Here is a 25,848-nt window from a genome sequence, read left to right as displayed (position 1 = left end):
TCAGATAAACTACTTGAACTACAGATAAAGTATAGGCAAGGTTAGGTCACATTTGAGACCTGTCTCAAAAACACAAAGATGGCCGACAAGATGGTTTAGTGAGGTGACTTCAGCAAACTTCAAAAGGAAAGAAACTTCTCTTACTCAAAGAATTCAGAAATTTCCTCATTCATTACCTATTCAGGATTTGCCAAAATAATATTCCAGACATTCAAATCTAAATGGCTACCCAAGGCCAGGTGTGGTCCAGCCTTGAATCCCAACACTCAGGAGACAGAGGCAGGCCAAACAGATCTGTGAGTTCAAAACCAGCCAGAACTACATAGTGAAACCCTGCCTTCTAAACAAAACAAAAATCCAATTAAGTGGCTACCCAAATAACCAACTGAAAAACTGCATTGGGAGCCAGGGAGATGGCTCAGTAATTAAGAGTGAGTTGCAGAGAACCCAACTTTGGTTCCCAGCGTCCACTTCAGGTGGTTTACAACTGCCTGGAACAACTTCAGGTGTCGGACACCTCTGGCCTGCGAGTAACTGCAATCACAGGCACGCACCCAGCAAGCACCCCCACCAAGCCCAACTGAAACATGCGCTGCAGTCAGCCTGAACGGAAGCGTGCCTGCAGATGCACATCACTGACGCTCGCCAGATCTGCAGTCTGAGTCCTCTCGTGTGCAAACAACCAAATTCACAGGGACGGTGCCCAAACCACTGAGCTGGCTTTCTCATAAATGCTAAAGAAATGAACTGAGACTACGCAGAGAATTCAGGGAATGAACTTTACTTGGGACCGGGGTAAATCTGAATGGACTCTAGATGTGACTGCTGTAATTCCCTGAGCTGTAAGAGCCTTCCTTGGCTCTTCCTTTTAGAAGGCAGGATCTCACATATCTAGAGGTCAACTGTTTCACAATGTCTGCAATTAACCCTGACATGTTTTAAAATTTTTACATAAAAGGAACAAAGAAATAAGCAACCCCCCAAAATGATAGGAAGCCCTGAACCTTGGTGAAGACCACAGTATTTATAGTTTTTGCAACCTTGTACACAGGACAGGAAGGGAGAAAGGTAGGGTAGATGCACTTGCCCTCTGGAGTCTTAAATCCTGTCTGAATTATTTGTATTTCATCACTTGCTTAGAGTGGCTGATGGCGAAAATGTTCTTAGACTCTCAAGAGCAGTAAGCACGGGAGTCACTGAGGGCTGCTCCTGCCATGGCGAAGGGCAGTTCAATAACTGTCCTTCCATTATAGCAGCTGTGTGTAAGGACGAGCACCCCGCCATAAGATGCCGTCTTTGAACATCCACGAGCAGCTAAAGGAAGACTAAGAGAACTAAAACCACTGTGAGTCTCCCGATTCTGAGCACAACAATCACAGCATATTAAAACAGTAAAGCAAGTAAAGACAAAACAAACAAACAAGGATGGTGGCTCACGCCTTTAATCCCAACACTGAGGACAGAATCAGGGGATCTCTGCGAGTTTTAGGTCAGCTTGGTCTACAGAGTGAGTTCCAGGACATCTAGAGCTACAGAGAAACCCTGTCTTGGAAAACAAAACAGGACTGGAGAGATAGCTCAGCAGTTTAGAGCACTGGTTGCTCTTTCAGAGATCCTGAGTTCAATTCCCAGCAATCACATGGTGGCTCACAACCATATACAATGGTAGGGGATGCACTCTTCTGGCCTGCAGGTATACACACACAGCACTCATACAAAAAATATAAATAAATGAAAAAAAGAAAAAACATAAAAAACCTTGCCTCACTATATATTACCAAAGATTCTTAAATTGTTGAATATTATTCCTCTGAAAACAGCTGAAGACAGAGCCGCTGGCTCCAGAGAATACCTGATGGTGAGGGAGAAACTGCAGACTTCAAAGGCACGGAGCTGGATGACGCTGGAAGAGGCGTGGGATGGCTGAGTGGTCCAGAGGCAGCTGGCTTGGGGGAGGAGGAGAACGGCAACACGGAGGGTGTGCTCGTGGAGCTATGAGCAGGCGCAGAGGCCACCGCGGTGAACCTGAGAGTGGAAATGAAGCTCTATCACAGCAGCCTGCTGGAGGGTCCTTCCACACTCATCATTAGCAGCGAACCAAGAATAACTGACTACTCATCTCCACTGAGTCACAACAAACTACGCACTCGCTGCTTACTCATACGAGGGCACGGTTTCCACCTGCTCATTTAGGATGCTCAATGTAGCATCAGCTACAGCCCCACCAAAGCATGTAGTAAAGGCCAAATTCTCCATGATAGGAAATACTTATCTTCTAGCCTGTCAAGCTAAGCATTTGGATTGTTTTTAAGGAGGTGGTGCAACCAATTATGAGAACTTGTTCCGAGATAATCACCTCCAGGGTATCAAAAACACCAGAGAAGCAAGCATCTTTGGGACACCATGGCCCAGTAAGAACGTCAAGTCAACTCCATACGTCAAGAAAGGTCTGCAGACAATATAGTGTTCCGACAATAGATGACTGCTTAGTTAGAGAACGAGTAGGCCAGAGTAGGGTGTTCAATGGACATGAGTGGCTGCAGCAGCATGTCCCAGCAATACGCAAGAAGAACCAAAAACTGATGGTTTATTACTCACTGCAACTGCAAGGTTGAACAATACAAGGGAGCATCCTTTTCAGATGCTCAGTTTAGTGGAGAGAACAGAAAAAAAAAAAAAAAAAAAAAAAACAGATAAAGAGGTAAATAAATAAGGTATGAGCAAGCTGGCTGGAACTAGATCTGGGGGAAACCAGATACCATGCTAAAAGGTTTGAACTGTACAGGAGAGCAACAAGAAACCTTTGAGGACTGTCAAGCATGAGAGTTATCACATGTGTCCCTAACTGCACAAGTCACCTTGGTGGCTGCACAGAAAACAGCTGAGAGACAGGGTGGATACGAGGAGAGAAAACTACAAAAGACCCATTCGTTTCCGGGGTGCATGCTCGGGGCGGCTCCCTTTTTAAAATAAGGAGCACTTACCTTTAGAGTCTGAAAAAGCAACGCAACAGCTTGAGTGCAAACTTCTAACAGAATAATAAAACCCCCTTCGAAAGACATGCTGGGCTGCAGGGCCACTGCTAAGCCCTCCTTCACAGAGACTGTTCCCCTGGCTGCAGGGCCACTGCTAAGCCCTCCTTCACAGAGACGGCTCAGTACTCCAGTGACGGAGTCCAGTGGCCACCGTGCAGTAGTTCTGACCATCCTACCAGAGAATCTAACTTACTTTTCACTCAGGTTGGCTTTCACAGAGCAGGTGGAGGGTGGGAACGAAGGTTTCATCCCTGTGTGTGGGGCACTGGACATAGGTGTGCTTTCCATGGTGGGCTTAAAACTTGATGATCCAAAAGTGAAGGGGGCAGCAGGTGCAGTCATGGGGGACGCTGCTAGGGAGCCTTTGGAAGGAGGGGCAAAAGAGAAGGTGGAGGTGCCAGAGCCCACAGGGGCTCGGGAACTGTCGGAGCCCGTGGGATACGGAGGGGGCTCCCCGGTGACAGAAGCAGATGACTTTAAGGATGAAGGGCCAAAGGAGAACAAAGGAGGAGTTCCCCCAGCAGACGGCAAAGGGAAGGCGGTGGTAGGAGCAGCAGCGGACACAGGTGCAAGAGACGAAGAGGCTGCTGCTGGGGCATCAAGACTCTGTGGGGCTTGAGGAGAGGTTGGAGTGGTGGGAAAACTTCCTGCAACGAAAACCAGGGAGAAACAAAAGAACAAAGTTAAATTGGTGGTCGCATGACAGAGGCAAGGGAGAGAGGGCTGAGGTCTGATAAAGTTGGAAACAGTGCCTGTTAAGAACACAGAAGGTGTAGTCAGGCAGGTCTCTACAGAACCAGTTCCAGGACAGCCAGAGCTACACAGAAACTCTTGTCTCAAAAAACAAAAGGTGGGACAGTTGGTTTCTCCTAGGATTCCACAGGGTAAGATGTGTGAAACTTTGCCAGGAAGTGGTGGCGCACGCCTTTAATGCCAGCACTAAGGAAGGAGACAGAGGCAGCTGGATCTCTGTGAGTTCCAGGCCAACCTTGTCTATAATAAGTTCCAGGACAGTCAGGGCTACACAGAGAAACCTTTTCTCAAAAAACAAAACCAACAGAAAAGGAGGGAAGTGAAATTTTGAAGAAGGCCAAGATGGGGAAGAGCAGTAGGCTAACAGGAATTCATGGGCAGAAAAAACAAATTTGCTACTGCAAACTAAGAGTGGGGTGTCAGCCTCATTCACATTACTTCATTAACCAGGACATAACCCTAGTTTCATTCAGGTCTCTGCCTCAGAACGCTACTTAAAAGCAATTACAAATGCATTAGGCAAACAGTGAACTGGCACAGTCAAAGTATTCCATAATAAAATAACTGAGGGAAACGAACTAAGTTTTAACTCCTAAAAAAGCTGTCAATTATATTTAATTTTTAAGGTTAACAAATTTAAGCAGAGAGCCTAATTCACAAAAAGAAACAACTATCCAATCTCTTTAACCAAAAAAAAAAAAAAAAAAAAAAAAGTAAATTTAGTCAGGCTTCCTTGCATTAAATCCCAGTACTCCCCTCCCAGTAGAGGCAGGCAGATCTGAGTTGAGGTCACCCTGGTCTGCACAGAGTTCCAGGCCAGCCAGGGCTACACTGTGAGACCATGCCTCAAAAACAGAACAGAACAACAACAACAACAACAAAAAACAAACAACAACAAAAAAAGAAACAAAACCAAAAAAGATATGTAAATTTAAAGTTTAAGTTTTGACTTCCCTTTAAAATATCACAATTAAAACATGTTGTCCTTGAGAGCAGGTAAAGCCAACCTGAGGCCTTTGCCAGGTGCCAGGGATCAAATACACTAAGCAGGACTTTTAGAAAACATTTTGCAACATGTCTCAAAACCATAAAAATGGCCCCAGTGATCCCTTGCTTAAGAATAAATCCTATAAAAATAATTTAAAGAATGAGAAGAATATAATCTTTCTTTCTTTTTTTTTGATTTTCAAGGCAGGGGGTTTCTTTGTGTAGCCCTGGCTGCCCTGGAACTCACTCTGAAGATAAAGCCGGCCTTTATCTGCACTCCCCATCCAGCAAGTAAATACAATCCCAATTTTTTTTTTAAAAGTCAACAACACAACAGAATGGTTTATTCTTTTGAATAACCATTAGCTAAGAACATAAGAAAAGTTTACAGCTTAAATTTAAAATCAGTATGCTATGCTGGGGACAGCAATCTTTGATCTCAGCACTCAGGAAGCAGAGGCAGCTGATCTCTGTGAGTTCCAGACCAAACAGGACTACACAGTAAGATCACATTAGCAATAAAGCAATATCAAAACGTATAAATAAAAATAAAATCAGCATTCCAATGATGTCCACATTTTAACTGTACTATTAAGCTGTCACGCAGAAACACTGGGAAGCAGCTCCCCAAAATGGCTGGTTTAGAATTTGTTCTACTTCCCCAACTTTTTGTAAGGCAATTGTCAATTCAACTACATATTAAATACTTTAAAAAAATACACTTACAATTTACAATAGTTGGCCTTGGCTGTTAGGCTAACATGGCGATTTGTGTTCACGAGAGATACTAAGAGCATTGAGAGGATACAAGAGCAAAAGAAAACGCCACCCTTTGATGTGAACTGTCACTTCCAGAAGAGTATCTAACACTACTCTCAGTAGGCTACTTGAATACCTCTTTTACACAATGGTTACGGAACCAGGAAGAAACACTTTCAAAAAAACACGCGGACATAAATCAATTCAATGCCCGTAAGGATTACACCAGAACATCCTAAAAAAAATTGTACACACTCCTCCTGAGTATTCAAAGTCCATCACCCCGTTATACACAAGAAGAAAAGTATCAGTATTTTTTCACAGAACTCAAGAAAAAAATTTCAATATACGGGGCAAAAGCACTTCTAACAAGTTTGACACTTTTTTCCTCACAAATGATATAATGCTGTTAGAATAAAAAGACACTGATAATACACGTTAGCACCTCCGTATGCATGAAGATGCCACCCCAAAATGCTTACTATGCTCCTCCTTGACGGTCTATGGAATCTATTCTTGGGTTTTCTAATTTTTCTGCAACACATATATTATTACCTAACAATGTTTTCAAAAAGAAGGAAAAAATGGAAATGTGAGCCAGAGACACTAGGTCTCCATACCCATATTAGCCAGAAGTGGGCACTCGAGTTTAACAGCCCTTTCCAGTGTTAGTGCAGCACAGCGCACAGTGGCTCTTCACTACCTCTCTGCTCTCAACAAACTTCTCTCAGTCACATTTTTTCAGCGTCCATTACCCATTAGACCAATCCTGATGATTAAACAGGCCTTTAAAACTCAGATCTCAACATGGCTGACCTGTCTCTGTCAAGTCTAGTAAGGGCTGGAGAAAGGAAGCAAAGATGTGCACACTGTTCTGGACATCAGGCCAAACCTTCCTACGGCAGACACCGCCCCCATGGGGATGACCACATGCAGACAGAGGCACACACCTGATGACTTGGGCAGTCGCTCTCCTTCTATTGAGACCAGCTCTAAGGTCTTGATTAGGGACCGAGCCCCAGGATTTTGATTGATCATATAAAACGGACACAGCACACCATCTGTTGAAAGTAACAGGAGAACCGGAGCAGCAGGAAGAGTCTTTTCATCATCTGTCAAAAGAGAAAACAAAGGTTTAAAGGGCCAGGTTCATTTTCAGATCGAGGCCTAGAAGGGCAGCTGCCCTGCTTATTAAGGTCTTGAGGGCTCCGTTCAACAGCAGCTGACCAAATGTGAACAGCCTTCCATGCAGCAGCTACAGCAAGAGCTCCCGTCACTCTCCTCCAGTCTCCCTCCATTCAGTAAGTAGGGCTCAGCACAACCCTAAAGCGTAATTCTAAAACCCAGAGTCAGTTATCGAGGGTGAAAGCACAAAGAACTGAGAAGCAGAGACTTCACCTCTATGACCCAACAGGGGTCCTCCTGTCTCCATGAGCCCTAAAGACCAAATGGGTGCTAGATCCAGTCTCCACCTCCCTAGTGCTAAGATTAAAAGCATGCACCACCACTGCATGGCTCTGTTTCTCTATTTTTAGACTAGTTCAATCTTGTACAGCCCAGTGTGACCCCAAACTCCTGATATTCCTGTTTCCTCCCAAGTGCTGGGATTAAAGGTATCACTACTGCCTGGCCTCTATGGTTAACTAGTGACTAGCTCTACCCTCTGATCTCTAGACAAGCTTCATTTGTCAGAACAAAAAAATATCACTACCTCAACAAGATAGGAGTCTCTGCCCGGGCGGTGGTGGCGCACATCATTAATCCCAGCACTAAGGTGGCAGAGGCAGGCAGATCTCTGTGAGTTCGAGGCCAGCCTGGTCTACAAGAGCTAGTTCCAGGACAACTAGGGCTGTTACACAGAGAAACCCTGTCTCAAACCGCCGTCCCCCTCCCCCCCCCCCAAAAAGTACGAGTCTCTGGTTGATGCTGGTTTGGGGACTAAACTGAAAAGATGGTGGACACACACACACATAGTGAGTTAAGCTACTTTATACTCATTCACAGTTTAATTTTAAGTACACAAGAGTATCAGAGTGCAAGACCATCAGACCAAATGTGCCTACCAAACCAGGGGAAGGACAAGGACTCGGGTCAAGTTCAGGCCTACACTCTTCAGGGCCTCACATCCCAGTCACTGCTGACCTCCACAGGGAGGAGGAATCTTCAGAGAACATGCTCAAGCCCCATGTGGAAAACATGAGCTTGAAGCTCTACTCCCTCATCCTTCCCTTAACTGAGTACCGGGTGCACTGCCAACTGACAGTAACACTCCTTGTAAGGTCACTAGGGAAGCAGATATTACCTATTCAATCTAGGGAGACACCTGAACTGTGTCTGGCTGTGGTTTCATTAGTGAGTAGCCATCTTTGGGCCGCTTCACATTGCCATGATGCACCCTCCACCACTCAGCAGGTATAATTGTGTCAATGTCTTCTCAGTACCAACCATTAGAGGACAGCTATATCTACAGCGATCACTAGACAACACTCACTGATGGCGACTTCCACTTCATTGGTGTAATCTATGGCAACGCCCATGGGCAAGGAGTCATCACTCTTGTCTGTCACCGGCAGCTCCGCTCGACTAGAGTCCTCCAGTAGCCAAGATTCCCAATTAGTCTGAAAAGAAAGCAAAGAAAAAAGGACAAACAGGAAGAGGTGTGTTGTGTAGCATTTTGCACTGCGTCTTCTCGGCAATGCTCCAGAGAACACCTGGCATGGGTCAGCTTCCTGTGCTGAAGGGGGACTCTGACCCCTGGCCTGGAACAACATCTGTCAGTCAAGAGCACCCCAGCATCTGAGCAGCTAAGTGAGCTGACTTCTCCACCTGCTTCCGGTGTATCTGCCACAATTTGGCAGTTTCTAAACATGCAGGTGCCTATGTCATTAGTCGCTGAGACAGAAGGCAACTGAGCCTGTCTTCTTGTCTCCCACTGGCCAGTTCTGCTGCTTACACTCCTCGAGAAACTTCTACATCTTCCCAGTCACATCCCTCTTGCTCCTGTTTTCGTAGCTGGGCTCCATTCTATTCAACAAATGACTCCTGAGTCTTATGATTCATTAACATTCTGTTTAGATTTTTGTTGTGGCCAACTGGGCAGCATGAGTCAGAGGAAACAGGAGACAAGTAATGAAGCTAGGAAAACAAGCTGTTCAGGCCCGGAAGAGCACACACTCATACTACACGGCTATATTCATGGACAGGAGTGTTCAAGGTACAGTCACAAGGCTGCAAACCAAGCTGACTCTAACTCTTAAGTAAGCCTCCAAGCAAACCAAAAGGGATCTGAAAACATTACAGGCCAGCATGCAGACAGTAGCAGTGCAGGGATTGCCAACAGAAGCTGGCGAGAACAGCTGAAAAGACACTATGAAAATGGGCTGAGTGGGACGAGAAAAGACACCAAGGTTGGGGTGCAGCTTGGTGTGCATGCACAAAGCTCTGGGTCCAATCTCCAACACTGTAAAGCCATGTGTAAGAGGGGAGGGGAAGAAAGGGAGAAGTGGAGTAGGAGGGTCATCTGTCTATGTGTTACTTTCATTGGTTAATAAAGAAACTGCTGCCGGGCGGTGGTGGTGCACGCCTTTAATCCCAGCACTCGGGAGGCAGAGGCAGGTGGATCTCTGAGTTCGAGGCCAGCCTGGTCTACAAGAGCTAGTTCCAGGACAGGCTCTAGAAACTACAGGGAAACCCTGTCTCGAAAAACAAAAAAAAAAAAAAAACAAAAAAAACCAAACAAACAAAAAAAGAAACTGCCTTGGCTTTTTGATAGGGCAGAATTTAGATAGGTGGAGTAGACCAAACAGAATGCTGGGAGAAAGAAAGCAGAGTCAGGAAAACGCCATGCTTCTCCTACCCAAGACGGAGGGTGGTTAGACTCATGCCGGTAAGCCACCACCTCGTGGTGCTACACAGATTATTAGAAATTGGTTAATCAAGATGTGACAGTTAGCCAGTAAGAGGCTAGAACTAATGGGCCAGGCAGTGTTTAAATGAATACAATTTGTGTGTTGTTATTTCGGGTGTAAAGCTAGCTGTTCGGAGGCTGGGCGGGACAAAAAGCAGGCCTGATCACTTCATCACTAAAGAGAAGCTATTGCTCGAGGCATTTTATCCTTTAGCCTTTGCACTAAAAGCTCCGTGAAAGGGACATGCATTACAGTCTTAACCAGCCACCTCCACGCGACCTCTCTCAAAATAGTGTCATTCAACACAAAAGTGACAAAAAAGCAGAAATTTACCTGATCACTTTGTCGAGCAAGGATGCTAACTTCTGTTGAGGCTGCAGATGCTGCCAGCACTAAATCCCTTAAGAACAAAACCAAGAAGCCATTAATTCAAGTCTACCAACAGCTCGAGTCTGACGGGGTCTACAGTGCAGCACAGGGCAAAGTTTCCTAGCAGGCCGAAGAGAAGACGGAAGGTACTTGATGTAGTGCTTGGCTTTTTAGTTCCAAAAATCCCTGGAAAACCTACCCACTCCTATCCACATAAGGACAAGGGGACACACAGAACCAAGTCTGGGCTCACAAGAATCCTGCCCCACAGCAAGGAAGTCCAGCTCAAGAAAAAGCTCCAATGGACTCTCAAAGGTAAGCTGCTCTTGGAGAAACCCTGAATGGGTTCCTAAGTATCAGCATGTTTAACCCAGGTGACAGCTGATGCCTGCAATCCCAGCACTCAGAGGGCTGAGGCAGGAGGAGCACTGTAAATTTAAGGGTAACCTGAGCTACAAATGACTCTTTTTCAAAACAAACAATCAGTACTGTCACTGTTGGCACTCACTGCCGTTGAGAAAACTGGACTTCGTGATGCTGGGTGTCATGGCGCACGCCTTTAATCCTAGCCCCAACCCTGGAGGCAGAGGCAGGCAGACCTGAGTCTGAGGCTGGCCTGGTCTATACGGTGAGTCCAGGACAGCCAGGACTAACAGTGAGACCTTGCTTCAAAAAACAAACGGGTGGGGAGGGGTGGGTGCACATTTATTGACTTTGCAAATTAATACACACTGAATATAAATAAATCCGGATTGGAAAGCAGACATCATAGCCATGAGGACATTGTTACCCATCAGCTGACAATACACCGAGGGCTATCAGCCTGTGCTTTGCTCTCTTACTGCACAGCTCCCTACAGGAACTCAGAGACTGGTGTGTGTTCTGACCGCGGCAGCGGCTCTCGCTCACCACTCCTCGATGTAACTGAGGTAGTAATGGTGCTGCCGCTCTGCGCAGCTGCTGTAGCAGGGCTCCATGAAGTTCACAAATATCTCTGGGTGCTTCTCTTCCTTTTTCTATAAACAAGAGGAAGGGAGAGAAATCTTACGTGCAAATTTTCTGGACGCCTACCCAGCTCACAATCTCAAAACAAAATCACTTAAGCGTAATCAGAAACTTGTTGCAATTTCTGTGCACAAACATATGGATGAACTCTGAAGGGCACTCATAGGAATAGGAACCCCATCACCAGGCAAGTCGAAGGAACTTGTGTTCCGCTAGAACCTGCCGCAGGACAGCCTTTGTGCTACCTGGTCTTCTCACTTGCAAGGCAGAGCCACAAACTTCCTTAGGTCCCGAGTGCTATGAAGACAGCTTCATCAAGCCCTCTCAGTCTACTGCAGGAAGCACCAGCACTTGGCCAGCAGTGGTGTCCATGCTACTCCCAAGGAAGGGAGTTACTAAGATTGTCAAAAACATCTCAATGAACGTGATTTTAAACTGAACCTCAGCAGACATCCAAGAGTTACTACAACAACCTGGTAGAGTGGCTCACCCTTATAAGCCTAGCATTTGGAAGGCTAAAGCAGGACTGTTGAAAACTTCAGGCCATCCTGGGATACAGAGTGAGTTCCAGTTCACCCTGGGCTACAGTGTAAATGATCCTGTCTCAAAAAGAAAAAAATAAGAAAAGAAAAAAATTCACGAAGACACCTTTTCCCACACTGGCAAGGACTAAAATGTGGACCCACCTCACACTAACCCCGTGCAGGGAGCCGCGGTAGTGGTAAGACATAACTGGTACAACTCTCCTGAGACGGGCATGCTTTCTAAAGCTCATCAGGGGCACACATCAACTGGGCACAATGGAATGTGCATATAATTCCAGCAGTTGGGAGGCAGAGGCAAAAGAATTGAGTTCATGGCCAAACTGAACTCTTTAGCAAGAAAACCAAGGGCTAGAGACATAATCCAGTAATGGAACGCTGGCTTGTGTGAGTGTGGAACAGATTAAATCCTTAACATCAAAAAACAAGCAACAAAACCCCTACAAGGAAAAAAAAAGGCAGCTATCCTCACCTAGAGATTTCGTTTCTCAATATGTATATTAAAAATACACAGAATCACCACCCAGCATAGACAGAAAATGGTCTCTTGGAAACAGGGACATGGAGCAGCACAGAAAGAACCAAATCCATTCTACACTGTTCTTACAGACGTCACTAATGGACATGAGAGGCTCCCAATAAAGCCAGGACTAGAAAGCCCCTTCTGTTTGATTTTGACATTTCCTGACCCGGCACTTAAGAGAAGAGCAGGAGGATTAACAGTTTGAGGACTAGAGCTGGAGAGATGGCTCAGCGGTTAAGTGCACTGGCTGCTCTTCCAGAGGACCCAAGTTTAATTCCAGCACACAAATGGTGGTGTGGAAAGTCCCTCTGTATACTGGTTAATGAATAAAAAGGCTGCTTTGGCCTCTGATAGGGTAGATTAGAGCTAGGTGGGGAAAACTAAACTGAATGCTGGGAGAAAGAAGGCGGAGTCACAGAAGCCATGTAGCCATCCATAGGAGACAGTCACACTAGAACCTTGCCAGTAAGCCATAGCCATGTGGCAATACACAGATTAATAGAAATGGGTTATTTTAAGATATAAGAGTTAGCTAGAAATACTCTTAAGCTATTGGCCAAGCAATGATTCAAATAATATAGTTTCTGAGTGATTATTTCAGGACTAAGTGGCCAGGAACAAACGAGCGGCCTCCAAAAACAACACAGCAGCTCACAACTGTCTGTAACTCCAGTTTTTTGGGATCTGCTATCTTCACGCTAATGCACATTAGAAAAAAAGCTTAATAAATTATTTTTAAAAAAAGTCTGAGGACCAACTGGACTATACCATGAGCCCCTGTCTCCAAGATAGAAAACAGAGTGATGAACTGGAAATCTATATATAAAAATATCAAGTTGTTTTTTGATGGTAGGATTAAAATTCTTTCTTAAGCAGAGCAAACAGGCTTATTAAGGAAGAACTGGAAAAAACTCCCAATAGTAGAAGTTCTAAAGGAGGAACACTAAATAATGTTGTTTGTTTGTTTTTCAAGATGGCCTTTTTAGGTGTCTTTCTCTAATATTTCTAAGTAATCTTGTGGATCCCACTTTCTTCTCTCCATGACTCTGACTACAGATTATTAACTCCCCCATTCATCAGCGCATGGGATCCTTAAAAGCAAGGACTCTGACCTGGTCCCCTGCATGCTCAGCTTTAAAGCAGTGCCCAAACTACCTGTACCTCATAATAGGGCCAGGCGGTAGTGGTGCACGCCTTTAACCCCAGCACTAGGGAGACAGAGGCAAGGGAATGTTCATGAGTTCGAGGCCAGCCCAGCAGAGCAAGTTCCAGGACAGCCAGGGCTACACAGGCCTCAAAATACACACACACACACACACACACACACACACACACACCCCAAGCCTTTGGTGGTCTGAAGGAGACTTACCCTCATGGGTACATATGCCTGAATGCTTGATCCCCAGTTAGTGGAACTTTGAGAAAGATTCAGAGGTGTGGCCTTGTTGCAAGGAGTTTGTCACTGGAGAGCAGGCTTTAGGGTTTCAAAAGCCCACCCTAGTCCAAGAGTCTCTCTTTCTGGCTACCTCTGTAGTGCCATGCCTGTCTGCCTCCTGCCATCATGATCATGGACTAACCTTGAAAACTATAAGCAAGACCCCAAATGATTGCTTTCTTTTGTAAGAATTTCCCTGGTCATGGTGCCTTTTCATAGCAAGAGAACAGTAACAAAGTCAGTGCTCTAAATGGACACCATCATTTTGGTCCCAGGCCCACAGTATAACATTGAAACCTTACACCTGACTCTACAATCACAGCCAATAAGGAAAGGGATTTAATTCTGAGTTAGCTTATTAGACGACTTCTGTGACTCTCAGAAAACAAAGGTGCTCTTTTCACATGCTTACCGGGAGTAAAGCCATCACCACATCTGGACAGGTTTCCAAGGCCCCGTCTGCACCAGCATAGACTATCATGAAGACATAGGTACCAATCCACAGCACATCCAGAACTGAAAAACACACACCTCTGATTCCTAGGTCACCAATCTCAGCAGGAAGATACAGCTAAATGCATCTATGTTTGGAATAGTCACCACATGCTACAAGAGTTAACTTAGACAAAGAAAGAAAAGTACTAAGGCTTTTAGCAAAGGTCCATACTCCACTGAATAAGGATAATTCACAGATACAAATGCATCAATTAGCACAGTTTCTTAAAAATAGTGGGTTTTCTACACGATTATTATTAGGGTGAAGGGAGAATTCTTGTAAAAATGCGAGATCTATTTCAAGCTATTATATAGTAACTCATGACATTGTGAAACTGGCTTCTACACTCTCCTGAGCAGGGACAGAGGATCTCACATGGCTAGAATGGCTGCAATAGAGCCCAGAAAATAAGCAAAGCAGTTGTTACCTCTCACAGGATGATCTGACTCATAAAATGGAGGACATGGAATGACCTTTTTTTCCTGCAAAGTCTGAAAGAGATTTGAAAAATGTCAAATGAAACAATGCTTAAATTAATGTAACTCAGATCACCTAGAAACTGATGTTCTAACTCCCCTCCATAACCCCAAACAAAGAGAGCACCATCTACTCCTAGCACACCCTACCCTGGGAAATGCTCACATGAGCCCCTTCCGCTGGAGCTGGTGAGATGCTCAATGCAGTAGCACTCACAATGCACAACTATTAGTACTGATGCACATGCCCATCAAGAAGATCACTGAGTCCGTCTACGCAGTAGACTACCAGAGAGCCTCCGAAGAGATTGTAAGCTGCCTGCATAGAACTGGAAAGAAAACCTCATAAAAATAAAAAAGTAAGCTGGGCAGTGGTGGCGCACGCCTTTAATCCAAGCACAAGGCAGAGGCAGGCCTTGTGAGTTCAAGGCCAATCTGGTCTATAAGAGCTAGTTCCAGGACAGGCTCCAAAGCTACAGAGAAATCCTGTCTTGAAAAAACCAACTCCCCCCCCCCCCCAAAAAAAAAGTAGCTCTGAAGTGGTGGCATATGCCTTTAAACCCAGTCCCACCCCCAGAGACAGACGCATGCAGATCTCTGTAAGTTTGAAGTCAGCCTGGTCTACATAGCAGAGTTCCAGGATAGTCAGTCAGGATTACATAGACAGACCTTGCCTCAAAAGCAAGCAAACAAACAAGCAATACAAGTCAATAAACCGCATTCTCATTTTAGAGGCTGATGCCTCCCAAAAGACTATGCACCCAATCTCACATGATGTTCGACAACAAACAAAGGTGATTGCCTGTACTTCCAGTTACTAAAGAGATTGCTCAGTGGTCAGTGCTCTGGCTGCTCTTACAGAGGACCTGAGTTTAATTCCTAGTACCCACATGTTAGCTTCCAACCATTCTAACTGGAGTTCCAGATCTGATAGCTCTCTTCTGCCCTCCAAAGGTACAATGCATGCATGTGGTACATATACACACTTGCAGGCAAAACACTCAGAACCATAAATAAATCAAAATTTTTTTGATGGGTGTGATGACACACTTCTTTGATCCCAACACTCCTGAGGCAGAGGCAGGTGGATATCTGAGCTCAAGCCCAGTACAGTCTACAAAGTGAGACCCTGTCATAAAAAAACAACAAAAAACAACAACAACAACAAAAAAAAAACCAGGGGCTGGAGAGACAGCTCAATGGTTAAGAGCACTGGCTGCTCTTCCAGAGGACCTGGGTTCGATTCCCAGCACCCACACGGCCGCTCACAGCTGTCTTAGCTCTGGTTCAAGGAGTTCTGACACCTTCACTCAGACACCCATGCAGGCACAACACCAATGCATATAAAATAAATAACTCAAAAAAACTCCCCCTAAGGAGAAGAGGAAAAAATGCAACAAGAGCATCTGCTTTGTTTGATGTCCACAACCAGAGACACCACACATTTAAGAGGGTTGGAAATAAAGACTGTCCTTTAACAGAGTGACTCTGTTACAGTATCAGCTTCTCAACCCTGTTTCTTTTCAAGCTGTTTATGTCGAATTGCCCCTCTATGCAAGTTGCTAAACAGATTTCATTCACACACATCAAAGGTCTCCAATGAAGCCAAGTAACAAAGAATGGTTATGAGTAGAAATGCCTCCTTCTGTTTTATTCCAACATTTCCTGGTATATTTTAAGAAGCCACGGTGCATGCCAATGAGCCAGCACTTAGGAGTTAGAGCAGGAGGAGGAAGAGTTTGAAGACCAACTGAACAACATACTGAGATCATGTCTCAAAATGACAGAAAGGGAAGGAATATAATTTGGAAATTTTTCCTATTAAAATATCATTGTTTCTGAATGACAGGATTGAAAATTATTTCTTTTTAAGTTGAGCAAACAGACTGATCAAGGAAAACTGGAGCCAGGCGATGATGGCGCACGCCTTTAATCCCAGCACTCGGGAGGCAGAGGCAGGCGGATCTCTGTGAGTTTGATGCAAGACTGGTCTATAAGAGCTAGTTCCAGGACAAGCCCCAAAACTACAGAGAAATCCTGTCTCAAAAAAAAAAAAAAAAAAAAAAAAAAAGGAAAACTGGAAATACGAAGCTCGGGGAAATAGCGCACAGCGCAGGAGCACATTCTTCTTCAAAGGGAGAACAAGAACAGCGCTTTCCATACCAGCAGTTTGTATGAACAGACGTAAGCGAGAGGAAGGGCTGGGGGACACAGCAAAGAGGGCAAATCTTTTCTGCATTTATGGAGAGATTGATTACAATGAATATTCCTTTTTGTTTATTTTGTAGTGCTAAGGACGGAACCCAAGGCCTCATGCTAGCCAAGCACTCTAACACTAAGATGTTCCCAATCACAAATGGCTTTATTCATAGCAAAAATGAAAAAAAGCCACAAAGATGTTCCCAAACCACCCCCAACAATGGTAATTTCTCAGATGCAAAGCAGGAACTCACAGGAAGGTACTGGACCACGGTTCCATTCCGCTTTCCTACGGCCAGCTGCTTTCCTTTGGGGCTCCAGCACACTATGAAGAGAATGCCACCAATTAAAAACCCAGTGAAAAGAAAGCAGACCCCAAGATCTAGACAGCAACAATCACTCCAAAAGAGATCGTCCCAAGCAGAGTGGAGAAAAGTACAACCAGTTTACAATACAAGCCAATGACTACTTACCAGTGGAATTTTGCAAGACAAGAATGAAGGTGTTTAAATGATCAGGAATCACCCTGATGTTTCTATTTGTTACTTCTAGTGCTTTTCATAGAGGTACAAATGACTTCCAGATGGCCACTCAGCAACTATTATTTTCAAAAATCCAATTTTAAGTGAGCTGTGCTCAAATATTTCTTTCTCTCAATAGCACAAGCACATTCAAATTAATTCATATATGCTGTTTGGTTTCAAGACCATTAACTATAAAAATAAAGGATATTCTCAATTTCCACCCTCTCCCCATCCCCAGCAATCCACACAAAACAAAGAAGGCCATCCAGAAATTAATTTTTAAATAGCTTGTCATTATTGTACTTTATGGGCGGGAAGCCTTTATTACCCACCACATGTAACTGCTGCCGAGGGAGGAAGAGTGGAACACACTTTCACCACATCTGTAACTTGCAGGACAGCAATACTGCCATCAGCCAGACAAACTGCCACCATGGAAGGGACAGTGGGGTTCCACTTCATATCAGTCACCATCCCGTCTGCATCCTTGGAAAGCTTATGATAGGCAAATGGCCGTTTCAGTGGCTTTGCCTGTTACAATAAGGGTACAAATGCAAAATAAATTAATAATCACAAAGGCACTTAGGATTCAGAGGAAATGATTGAATATGCATCCTTTCTTAAATCAAACTCTAGTTCTTCATAACCAAGGGGAAAAAGAAGGGCCTGCATAGCGATCTATTAGTCACAGACAATTCAATGGAACTTAGAAAGGCCGTCAGTTACTTCACTACACTCAGAGGGACTGCTGGTCGGGATACGCAAAGCAGGAGTCTCGGATCTGCTTAGTGACCCTGGCTAGGCTTTTAGATTTCTTTCTTTGGCTTTTGGTGGGCGTGAGTTTTATTTGTTCTACTTTCTGAGACAGGTTCTTTAGCCTGGCCTGGTCTCAAACTCACTATCTGCCTTCTGCAGTCTAGGGACTACAGATGTGTGCTAGCATGCTTGGCCAGTGTTAAACTCTCTGAAATCTGTCTTTCCATCTGTAAAATGAAGACAGTGTACCTACTACAAGAAGCATGAAAAAAGACAAGCCATACAAACACCTAATCCCAAACATATAGCCAGCATTCTACACTGCTACTGAAAAGCCTGCCTCAGGAGAGACACTGCATCAGGAGAGCCCAGATCAAACAACACTGACACCAGCCTTCTCCATTAGCTCCATATCTGTCACAGGGCAAATCCCTAAGCTTCCTCAAGTAGCATTCTTGCATGTAAACAAGAAATGTTACCTTGATACAGGGCTTAGTATAAAATATTTTGCTAAAATGCTTTCTGTTTCAAAGACAAGTCTATATTTAAGGAATATTTTGTGACCTATATTTTAATCCAGAAAGACTTCACATGTCAACCTGAGATGCATCTGTCAGTCAAAAGGAAACTACTCCAATTCCCCAAACTGCAAATATCCAGAAATGGGCTCAACCAGGACAATAGGAGGATTTCTGATGGTTAGATTAAGAGCCAGCATTCCTCAGGAACTTCTGAAACTGGTTCCCATCTGCCAAAAGGAGTCATTTCCCTTACCTCCAAAGAGGTCCATGTCACCTAAGGTGCCTATTAGCATATCAGAGCTCGTGCTGGCCTCCAGTTCCTTCAGTATCATAAATATCTGTTACACATTTCAAAGCCCATGCTAGCACCTAACCTCTTCCCCTATCCTAAATTCCCTAGCGCTCACGGACTCCCCCACCCCCAAGCTACCCAGTCTCCTTATAAGTCTGCTATTCCCAATCTGCTCTCTCCCCTCTACACTCACTGTTTACTCTACTCTCTCGCCACATCCTGTCTGCAGGCCATGTTCAGTCTATTTCCTTCTCTCTACGCTCTGGACTCTTCACTCCCTCCATCTCCAACAGAAACGCCCCTGCCATACCACGGAGCAGCCCTGCCATCAGTTCACACAGCTCCCAGGTTAGACTGTCTATGAGGAAGCCTCTTTGCTCCGTGTTGGAAATACAGTTTACAGTTACGGTAGCTTACCTGATTTGAAAACGTGCGGACATCAAAAAAAGCTATAAGAGAGCCATATTCACTGGACACCATGCATGCAGAGAGCGTGAGGTTGTCACAGCTCAGTGCCAGGTGATGTACGGGGAATTTCAGAGGGACATTCAAGCCCTGGACTGTCTCAACTACAAAAAACACAAGAAACAAAGCAAAAAACAGCATGTTCTAGGCACACAGCCACAATCCTTTATCCAAGTCAATATGAAACATTTTGCTATCTATATAAACATTATACCTTTGGATCCTTAGTTATAGGAACTAATTTTAACTTTCCTGCTAACTGGTTTTTTCTCTCTCTCTCTCTTTTTCCCCAGACAGGGTTTCTCTTTGTATCCCTGGCTGTCCCGGAACTCACTCTGTAGACTAGGCTGGCCTTGAACTCATAGAGATCCACCTGCCTCTGCCTCTGGGGTTGGGGCTAGGATAAAAGGCATGGGTCACTACTGTCCAGCTTAACTTTCCTATAAGGAGGTAATGATGCATTAAATATTCCAAGACTTCCTATTGCCCTTGCTGAAGAGGCTTTTGCTACAATGCCCCAAATACACATTTCCATCTGCTGGGTTGGTTCTGTCATGCCTTCTCCTGGACAGCCAGAGTTCAAGTTCAACTGAGCAAAAGAAAAGCACAGCACAACAGTGATTTCTTCTTCCCTGATCTTAAAGAACAGGTCACAGAAACGAAAGCACAGAGGGTTAAAGAGAAAACTCAGAAAGGCAGGGCTCTTGGCACCCTACTCTGCAAGGCAATCTTAAGCATATAAGCAATTTTAACTTTCACACTAAAATTGTGTCTCAGAAAGGAAACAAGTCGATTAGCATGCCACCACAGGCCACCTCTGCTATACAATATGTCAAAGTGCTTACCAATTTTATTGGGATCATCTCCAGGTTTGTTCTGGATAAGAAGGCTTTTGGTAGGAAAAACACACAAGCCATTGGTCCCACCAGCAAAGAGCATACCATACTTATTGGATATGGCAAGCACACTCGAGCGCTCCTTGGGCAACTCCTCAGGAGAGTCAAAGAGCCTCACTTTCTTCAATGCTCTAAACTGAAAGTCCTGTTTGGGGGGTGAAACAAGATCAATTTCCAGGAAGGAAGAAGTTAAATTAGATTATGTTTACTATTATAGTCCATAAACACAATTTCAAAATAACAAAATACACTATTACCCAGAGGCCAACAATTTTCTGTTTTAAGACTCTCTATACTTTTGGTGATGCATGGCTGAATATTCATTAACATTTGTTGAATGAAATACCGAGGGCTGGAGAGAGGGCTCAGTGGTTAAGATCACTAGCCGCTATCCCAAAAGATCTGGGTTCACTTCCCAGCATCCAAATAGCAGCTCACAACCGTAACTCCAGTTCCTGGGGATTAGTCTGTAATCACTTTGCTAAGCTGCATTTCTGCCCCACCCCACCCAATAAACCCATCTTTAGGTCAGGGTTTTAGTGAAAAGAATGTGACAGCTCCAGGAGAAAATTTGTTTCTATTGAGCCATATGGTATGTTTCATAAACAGTGTCTAGCACAACCACGCATACTATTTTCCTTGTAGTGCATGTTTAATGCATATTTACTCAAAGGTAGATGGAAATATTCTCAAATCTAGTTGAATATAGTGGGCAAAGGTTCAAACAACTTTCCCCACATCTTTGTGATTATCATCCTAATAGTCATGACTATATTACTGGGTCTTGATGGCCTTTGTGTGGAGGGCCAGTGTGATGAAGCAATACAAAAAAGCTCTCATTTCTGGTGCTGGCAGCGACACTGCTTTTCATCCTGTGGTTCTAAGGCCTCTCCACCCCAGCATAGCTGAGGAGCATGACCCATGCCCATCAGGGGGCTCAGCACAGGCGCTGATGCCACTATTTCTAAGCATGATATGGGCCACTCTCCCGTATCTGCATTTTAGCGATTCTAGCAATTCGCTGTTCACACAAATGGCTAACTCCTTTCTGCAACTCACTCATTTCCAGCTGTCTATGGTTCTGTGCTTTTATTCTGCCAGATTATATAAATCAACTATCAATACAGTATCCACACGTGGGGGGAGGGGCATCCCTCTTATCATCACAGCCAAGTGCCTTCCCTTTAATTTCCTACCTTCGAGCTGACTTCCAGGGCCAAACTGTCTTTCTATTCCAATTAACTAGGGATTTTGGAAGGCAGAAGTGTTTCTTGGTTCCACCTCGGGTAGTCTGGACCACCTTCAAGCTAAGCGAGGGGCTACACCAACTGTGGTGATGCACACCAATAATCCCAGCCCTCGGGAGGTGGAGGCAGGGGCATCAAGAGTGCAAGACCAGCCTCAAGCAGACAGAAGCCAACTTAGTTGGACTACAAGAGAACCTGTCTTAAACAAAATAAGACTTAAGGCTTCGGCCACGTAACTTTGGATAATTTACTTCCAGAACTTCAATTTGCTCTCTTTAAGAGCTAGTTGTAGGGGCTATGGTGACGATAGCCACAGCACCTCGCACGCAATAAACAAAAAAGCCGTTGTTACTCCTATGGCGACCAGCACGTGAGAGTAGCAAGAGTAACTTAAGAGGCGTGGCCAAGCCCACCTAAGGGCAAGTGGCCCGCCCTTGGGGGGACTGCGGACGCTGTGAGGCCGGCGCTCTGAACCTGGCAAACTGTTGGAAGCAGGAGGGGGTGGGGGGCGTTCCAGGGCAACTCCAGGGCTACCGCAGGCAGGGAGGACCCAGCCAATATCTACCTTCATCTCCCGCTCAGGGACTACGGCATCCATATCGTCTCCCATCGTGCCGCCTTTGGGGCGTCCAAGAAGCTGCCGCTGCCGCCCGCAGCCTTTCCTACACAGCCCAGGCCACTCGGGCCCCGACTTCCTCTCGCTGGTGCCAGCGGCGCGCGAGAGACACGCGCTTCCGGCGCGCATAGCTGACGTCAACCACGCCGGTTTGCGGGGTGGCCCGAGTCAGTCGCGGGCTCATCCGAAGTTGCCTGCTTGCCTGTCCACCAGCCCCATTGGCCCGTTTTCCGGGGAGTGGCCACGAGGCGCGCGCCGACGCCCTCCCTTCCAGATCCGCGCGCGCACACCCGTTTTCGGAAGGTTTCGTTGAGCGGCGCACGCTTTTGTCAAAGACTGGAAAATTACCCGCAGCTCCTATCTGCAGGGCTGTAGTAGCTTCCGACTCAGAGAAGTTAGAAACTTGAAACTGTGTCCAAGGGACAGCTTTGAGGGGTTAGGTAGGAAGAGCGGGCAAAGAGATTCAGATAGTAGGTGGACTGGCGTGTCCCGTTGTTGAACTCTTTAGCCCCAAACTGAAAACGAAGCTGAAAAGGAGTAAAGATATGTTTTGACAATCATTTCAGAGCAAAAGCCATATTCACAGGGTCGGCTTTAACCTTCCAGTAGGGGTTTGGTGACTTAATAGAAACCCAGTTATGGTGGTGTGTGCCTGCCAATAGCACCTCTTGGGAGGTGGAGGTCTGAGGATCAGGAACTCCGGGCCATCCTCGGCTACTTGGCAATCCTTAGCTATCCTGGTTTACACGAGGCCCGGTCTGAAAAAAACTGTTTAATGAAATAAGGGTATTCCACACAAAGCGGTTAACAAATTAACCAGTGGCTCTCAACCAAGAAGGGTTAAGATCTAGATGTACTAACTGATGTTGAACTTTCTGGAAAAATAAATGTAGAGGTTCCTAACTTCGAGCTGGTGTGACCGGTCCAGAGAGCACATTCTGTCATGTGCTGTTTTCAACGAGTTATGTGTCCCACGCCTCTTCTCATTGTAAAATAATGATAAAAGTAGAAGAGGAGCCGGGCGTGGTTAGTATTCAGGCCTCTGTACTGGCTTTTCCCTTAGGGTCCTGACAGATTGCTTCCTCAGCTGCAGCCACTACGTGTTGCATGTTAGTTGGGTTCCCTTTCCACCTCCTGTCTCTCTCTCCCTCTCTTTTTTTCTCTTCTGCCATTCCTGTCCCCAGAGGCTGGTCTCTTCCCTCACCTCTTTCCCATTCCCTTTCCTGCAATAAAAAACCCCTCCACATGAGCTCTGTAGCATGGCATCTTTCTCACAACATTTTTTGTTGTTGTGGTGGTGGTGGTGGGTTTTTTTAATTTTTTTATTTTAATTCATTAGTTTTTTTTGGGAAGGGTGTCGAGACAGGGTTTCTCTGTAGCTTTGGAGCCTGTCCTGGAACTTGCCTTGTAGACCAGGCTGGCCTCAAACTCAAAGATCCGCCTGCCTCTGCCTCCCTAGTGCTGGGATTAAAGGCGTGCACCACCACAGCCTGGCTAGATTTTCCAAATTCCCACTCCTTCCCCTCCTCCCAGCGTTGTTGTTGTTACAACAATGTGTGGTGCATAGGCAGAGGCAGGCAGATCTCTGAGTTTGAGGCCAGCCTGGTCCACAAAGCGAGTTCCAGCACAGCTAGGGCTACAGAGAGTCAAGCAGAAGTAGGTCTTGGGCTTAGATGAAGTCAATCGTCTGTCTGGGACTCATTCAACTGGTACCTTTGCCAGCTAGCTTTTCCGAATTTACTGAGCCAGAACTGTCCCCCAAAAAACACAAAGACACTGGTGAATTTGTCTAGTTTATTCCAATCTGCTGATGGTGCCCCACCCATACATACACATGCACACACCTCATTCACCCATATCTACCTGACAAGTCTGTTGAATCACAGGGCAAAGCCATACTTGGCTTGGCAGTCCCCATGTGTCTGGTGACACCAGTTAGATTTGGTCTTTTTCAGAAGTAAAGACAGCTGATGTCCCAAGAAAGCTAAGCCCCTAACTAGAGAGGTTAAGAACTCTGGAGCCAAAAGACAGATACAGTTTGAAATATATGCAAACTCCTCCCTCTAAGGCTTATTCTTAAGTCTCTTCCCAGGGGTTGATATACAGACCACTGAAGGGGCTCGCAGGGTCCCTTCCTGTACCTTGCAGAGGTCAGAGGCACACTCCTTTGCTGTCCTTTATGGGGGTGCTATATAATCCCATGAGTTGTGGACCCACTGAGCCTGACTAGTTCTACCTTCCTCTGTCACAGAGAATTGGACCCGCTGAATACAGTCCAAGGTCCCAATCCAACCATTGAACGAGGCAGAAGGAATGGGGAGAGATGCTAATCTTTAAAAAAAAAAAAAGTCAACAGATGGGGTGAGGGTAGACAGGATTTTCTGTTACAGGGAGGAACGCTGGGGTTTAAATATCAACTAGACTGCATTTGAAGCATAGCTAAACGGTCTGTGCTGAACTGGACTGGTTGAGACCAGAGGATAACCGGGGCCAGTCATTTTATGCCATTTGCTTCAGTCTCAAGCTGCTGTGGGACACTAGGAGCCCCAGGAAACCACACTAGCTCAACAGTTTCCAGTCTTTTCCCACTTAGGGTTTAGGCTCTTCTAACAGTCTTTCCAAGTCACGAGTCAGCTGGAATTCCTGGGACTACAGGTTTCTGACCTCTTGCCACCGCTGCCCCTCCCCATTTCCTAACATCACATTGTCCTTGGCTGGGTGTGATTTCCCAGGAGACCCACGTTTCATGTGTCAGCCCATTTCACTGGTGGGTTCTGGACTCAGCGCATATAGTGGGTGCTTGATAAATTTGTTTGCTGAATGACTGTGTCTTGTCCTGAGTGGCCAGGGCAAAAGTTTCCAGAACACGGGCAGGGTCAGGCTGAGGTCCCCACTCGGGTAAGATGGGTCAAGTTTGATACGCACTGCAGTAATTCTTGGAAATGGTCTCTGAGGATCAGTCAAGACGCTGAAGGGAAGACAGACTGCCAAGGCAGGCTTGGCCCTTACCCGAACCCACAGCCAGTCTGGAGGGTGAGTCCTGACCCAAGGTCTTCAGAGGGGATGACACCTTCCTCAAGTATCAGGCTGGGAGATGGTCACCCTTCCCTTTGACCAATGCACCTGACCACCTGGGCGCCAGTCCACACTCTCCCTAGATTAACCCCCTGACCTTCCAGCAAGGTCCTTAATCCCTGCAGGGCACACAGTGAAATGAGAGGACTGACCCGGCTAAAATCTGCCGGTGACCTTGGTCTCATCCCCAGGCTCCAGGTCTTGAGTGACTGGAGAAGGGAGCTAGGAGGTGGACATAGCACACATCAAGACAGAGCAGGAGGACTTAAAGCTTGTAATAGGTACTCAGCAAAGAACTGCTGAGGGCTGGGTGAGTGGAGGAAGTCCAGAAATAGCTGGACTCAGGGCATCTTACAATCAGTTTGTTTCTCCATTTGAGGTCCATCATGATCACCTGACTCCTCTTCTGCTTGGCACCCTCAGCATCCTCCCTAGAAGTGGAGCTCCCCAAAGCCACTATCTTTACCTCTGCCTCTGAGACCCTTTCCTGCCCAACAAGGGACAGCAGAACTGCACTGTCCCTCTGAGCTGTCTGTAAAGGTGTGGTCACAAGAAGCAAAGCTGGAAGTTCCTTCTGGTTCCTTTGAAGGACTCCAATTCTTCCATTCCCCCCACCTTGTGTCACATCACTGAGGACCGAGAGTGGCAAGAACCAAGGGGAATCAGCTGCGTCTGGGAGGCACCCAGTAACACCCTTGAGCTTTGTGCCTGCTCAGGATCATTTGAGAGTGGGGAGAGGGGAGGGGTAATAGGGTCAAACCTGCGGCCTAAATTTAGCTTAGAAACCTAGAAAGAGGCCGGGCAGTGGTGGTGCATGCCTTTAATCCCAGCACTTGGGAGGCAGAGAGAGGTGGATCTCTGTGCATTTAAGGTCAGCCTGGTCTGCAGAGTGAGTTCCAGGACAGCCAGGACTGTCACACAAAGAAACACTGTCTCGAGAAACCTGGAAAGATGAATTGATGGGCAAGA

General features: G+C 45.8%; 1 protein-coding gene across 3 annotated transcripts in view; it reads right to left on the bottom strand.

The window, feature by feature from the left end:
* Nup214 (nucleoporin 214) overlaps positions 1-21,886 on the bottom strand; it is an 83,622-nt gene extending 61,736 nt beyond the window's left edge. For 2 of the 3 annotated variants that reach the window (XM_038336347.2, XM_038336348.2), the window contains exons 1-13: positions 21,754-21,886; positions 19,891-20,086; positions 18,998-19,149; positions 17,344-17,542; positions 16,742-16,812; positions 14,240-14,303; positions 13,729-13,832; positions 10,721-10,827; positions 9,776-9,842; positions 8,026-8,152; positions 6,485-6,646; positions 3,229-3,682; positions 1,853-2,025 (exon numbers count right to left, since the gene is read on the bottom strand). In XM_038336347.2, coding sequence (XP_038192275.1) covers positions 1,853-2,025; positions 3,229-3,682; positions 6,485-6,646; positions 8,026-8,152; positions 9,776-9,842; positions 10,721-10,827; positions 13,729-13,832; positions 14,240-14,303; positions 16,742-16,812; positions 17,344-17,542; positions 18,998-19,149; positions 19,891-20,086; positions 21,754-21,798 — 1,921 coding nt within the window. In that variant the 5' untranslated portion in view covers positions 21,799-21,886. Of the gene's footprint in view, positions 1-1,852; positions 2,026-3,228; positions 3,683-6,484; positions 6,647-8,025; positions 8,153-9,775; positions 9,843-10,720; positions 10,828-13,728; positions 13,850-14,239; positions 14,304-16,741; positions 16,813-17,343; positions 17,543-18,997; positions 19,150-19,890; positions 20,087-21,753 lie in introns of those variants that run through there. The other variant, XM_038336349.2, reaches the window with a different exon arrangement.
* Positions 21,887-25,848: the final 3,962 nt, after the last annotated feature.

This window comes from Arvicola amphibius, chromosome 7 (genome assembly GCF_903992535.2).
Source record: "Arvicola amphibius chromosome 7, mArvAmp1.2, whole genome shotgun sequence".
Classification (NCBI taxonomy): domain Eukaryota; kingdom Metazoa; phylum Chordata; class Mammalia; order Rodentia; family Cricetidae; genus Arvicola; species Arvicola amphibius.
Note: the sequence above shows the minus strand (reverse complement) of the source record. Positions and strands in the feature narration are given on the sequence as shown.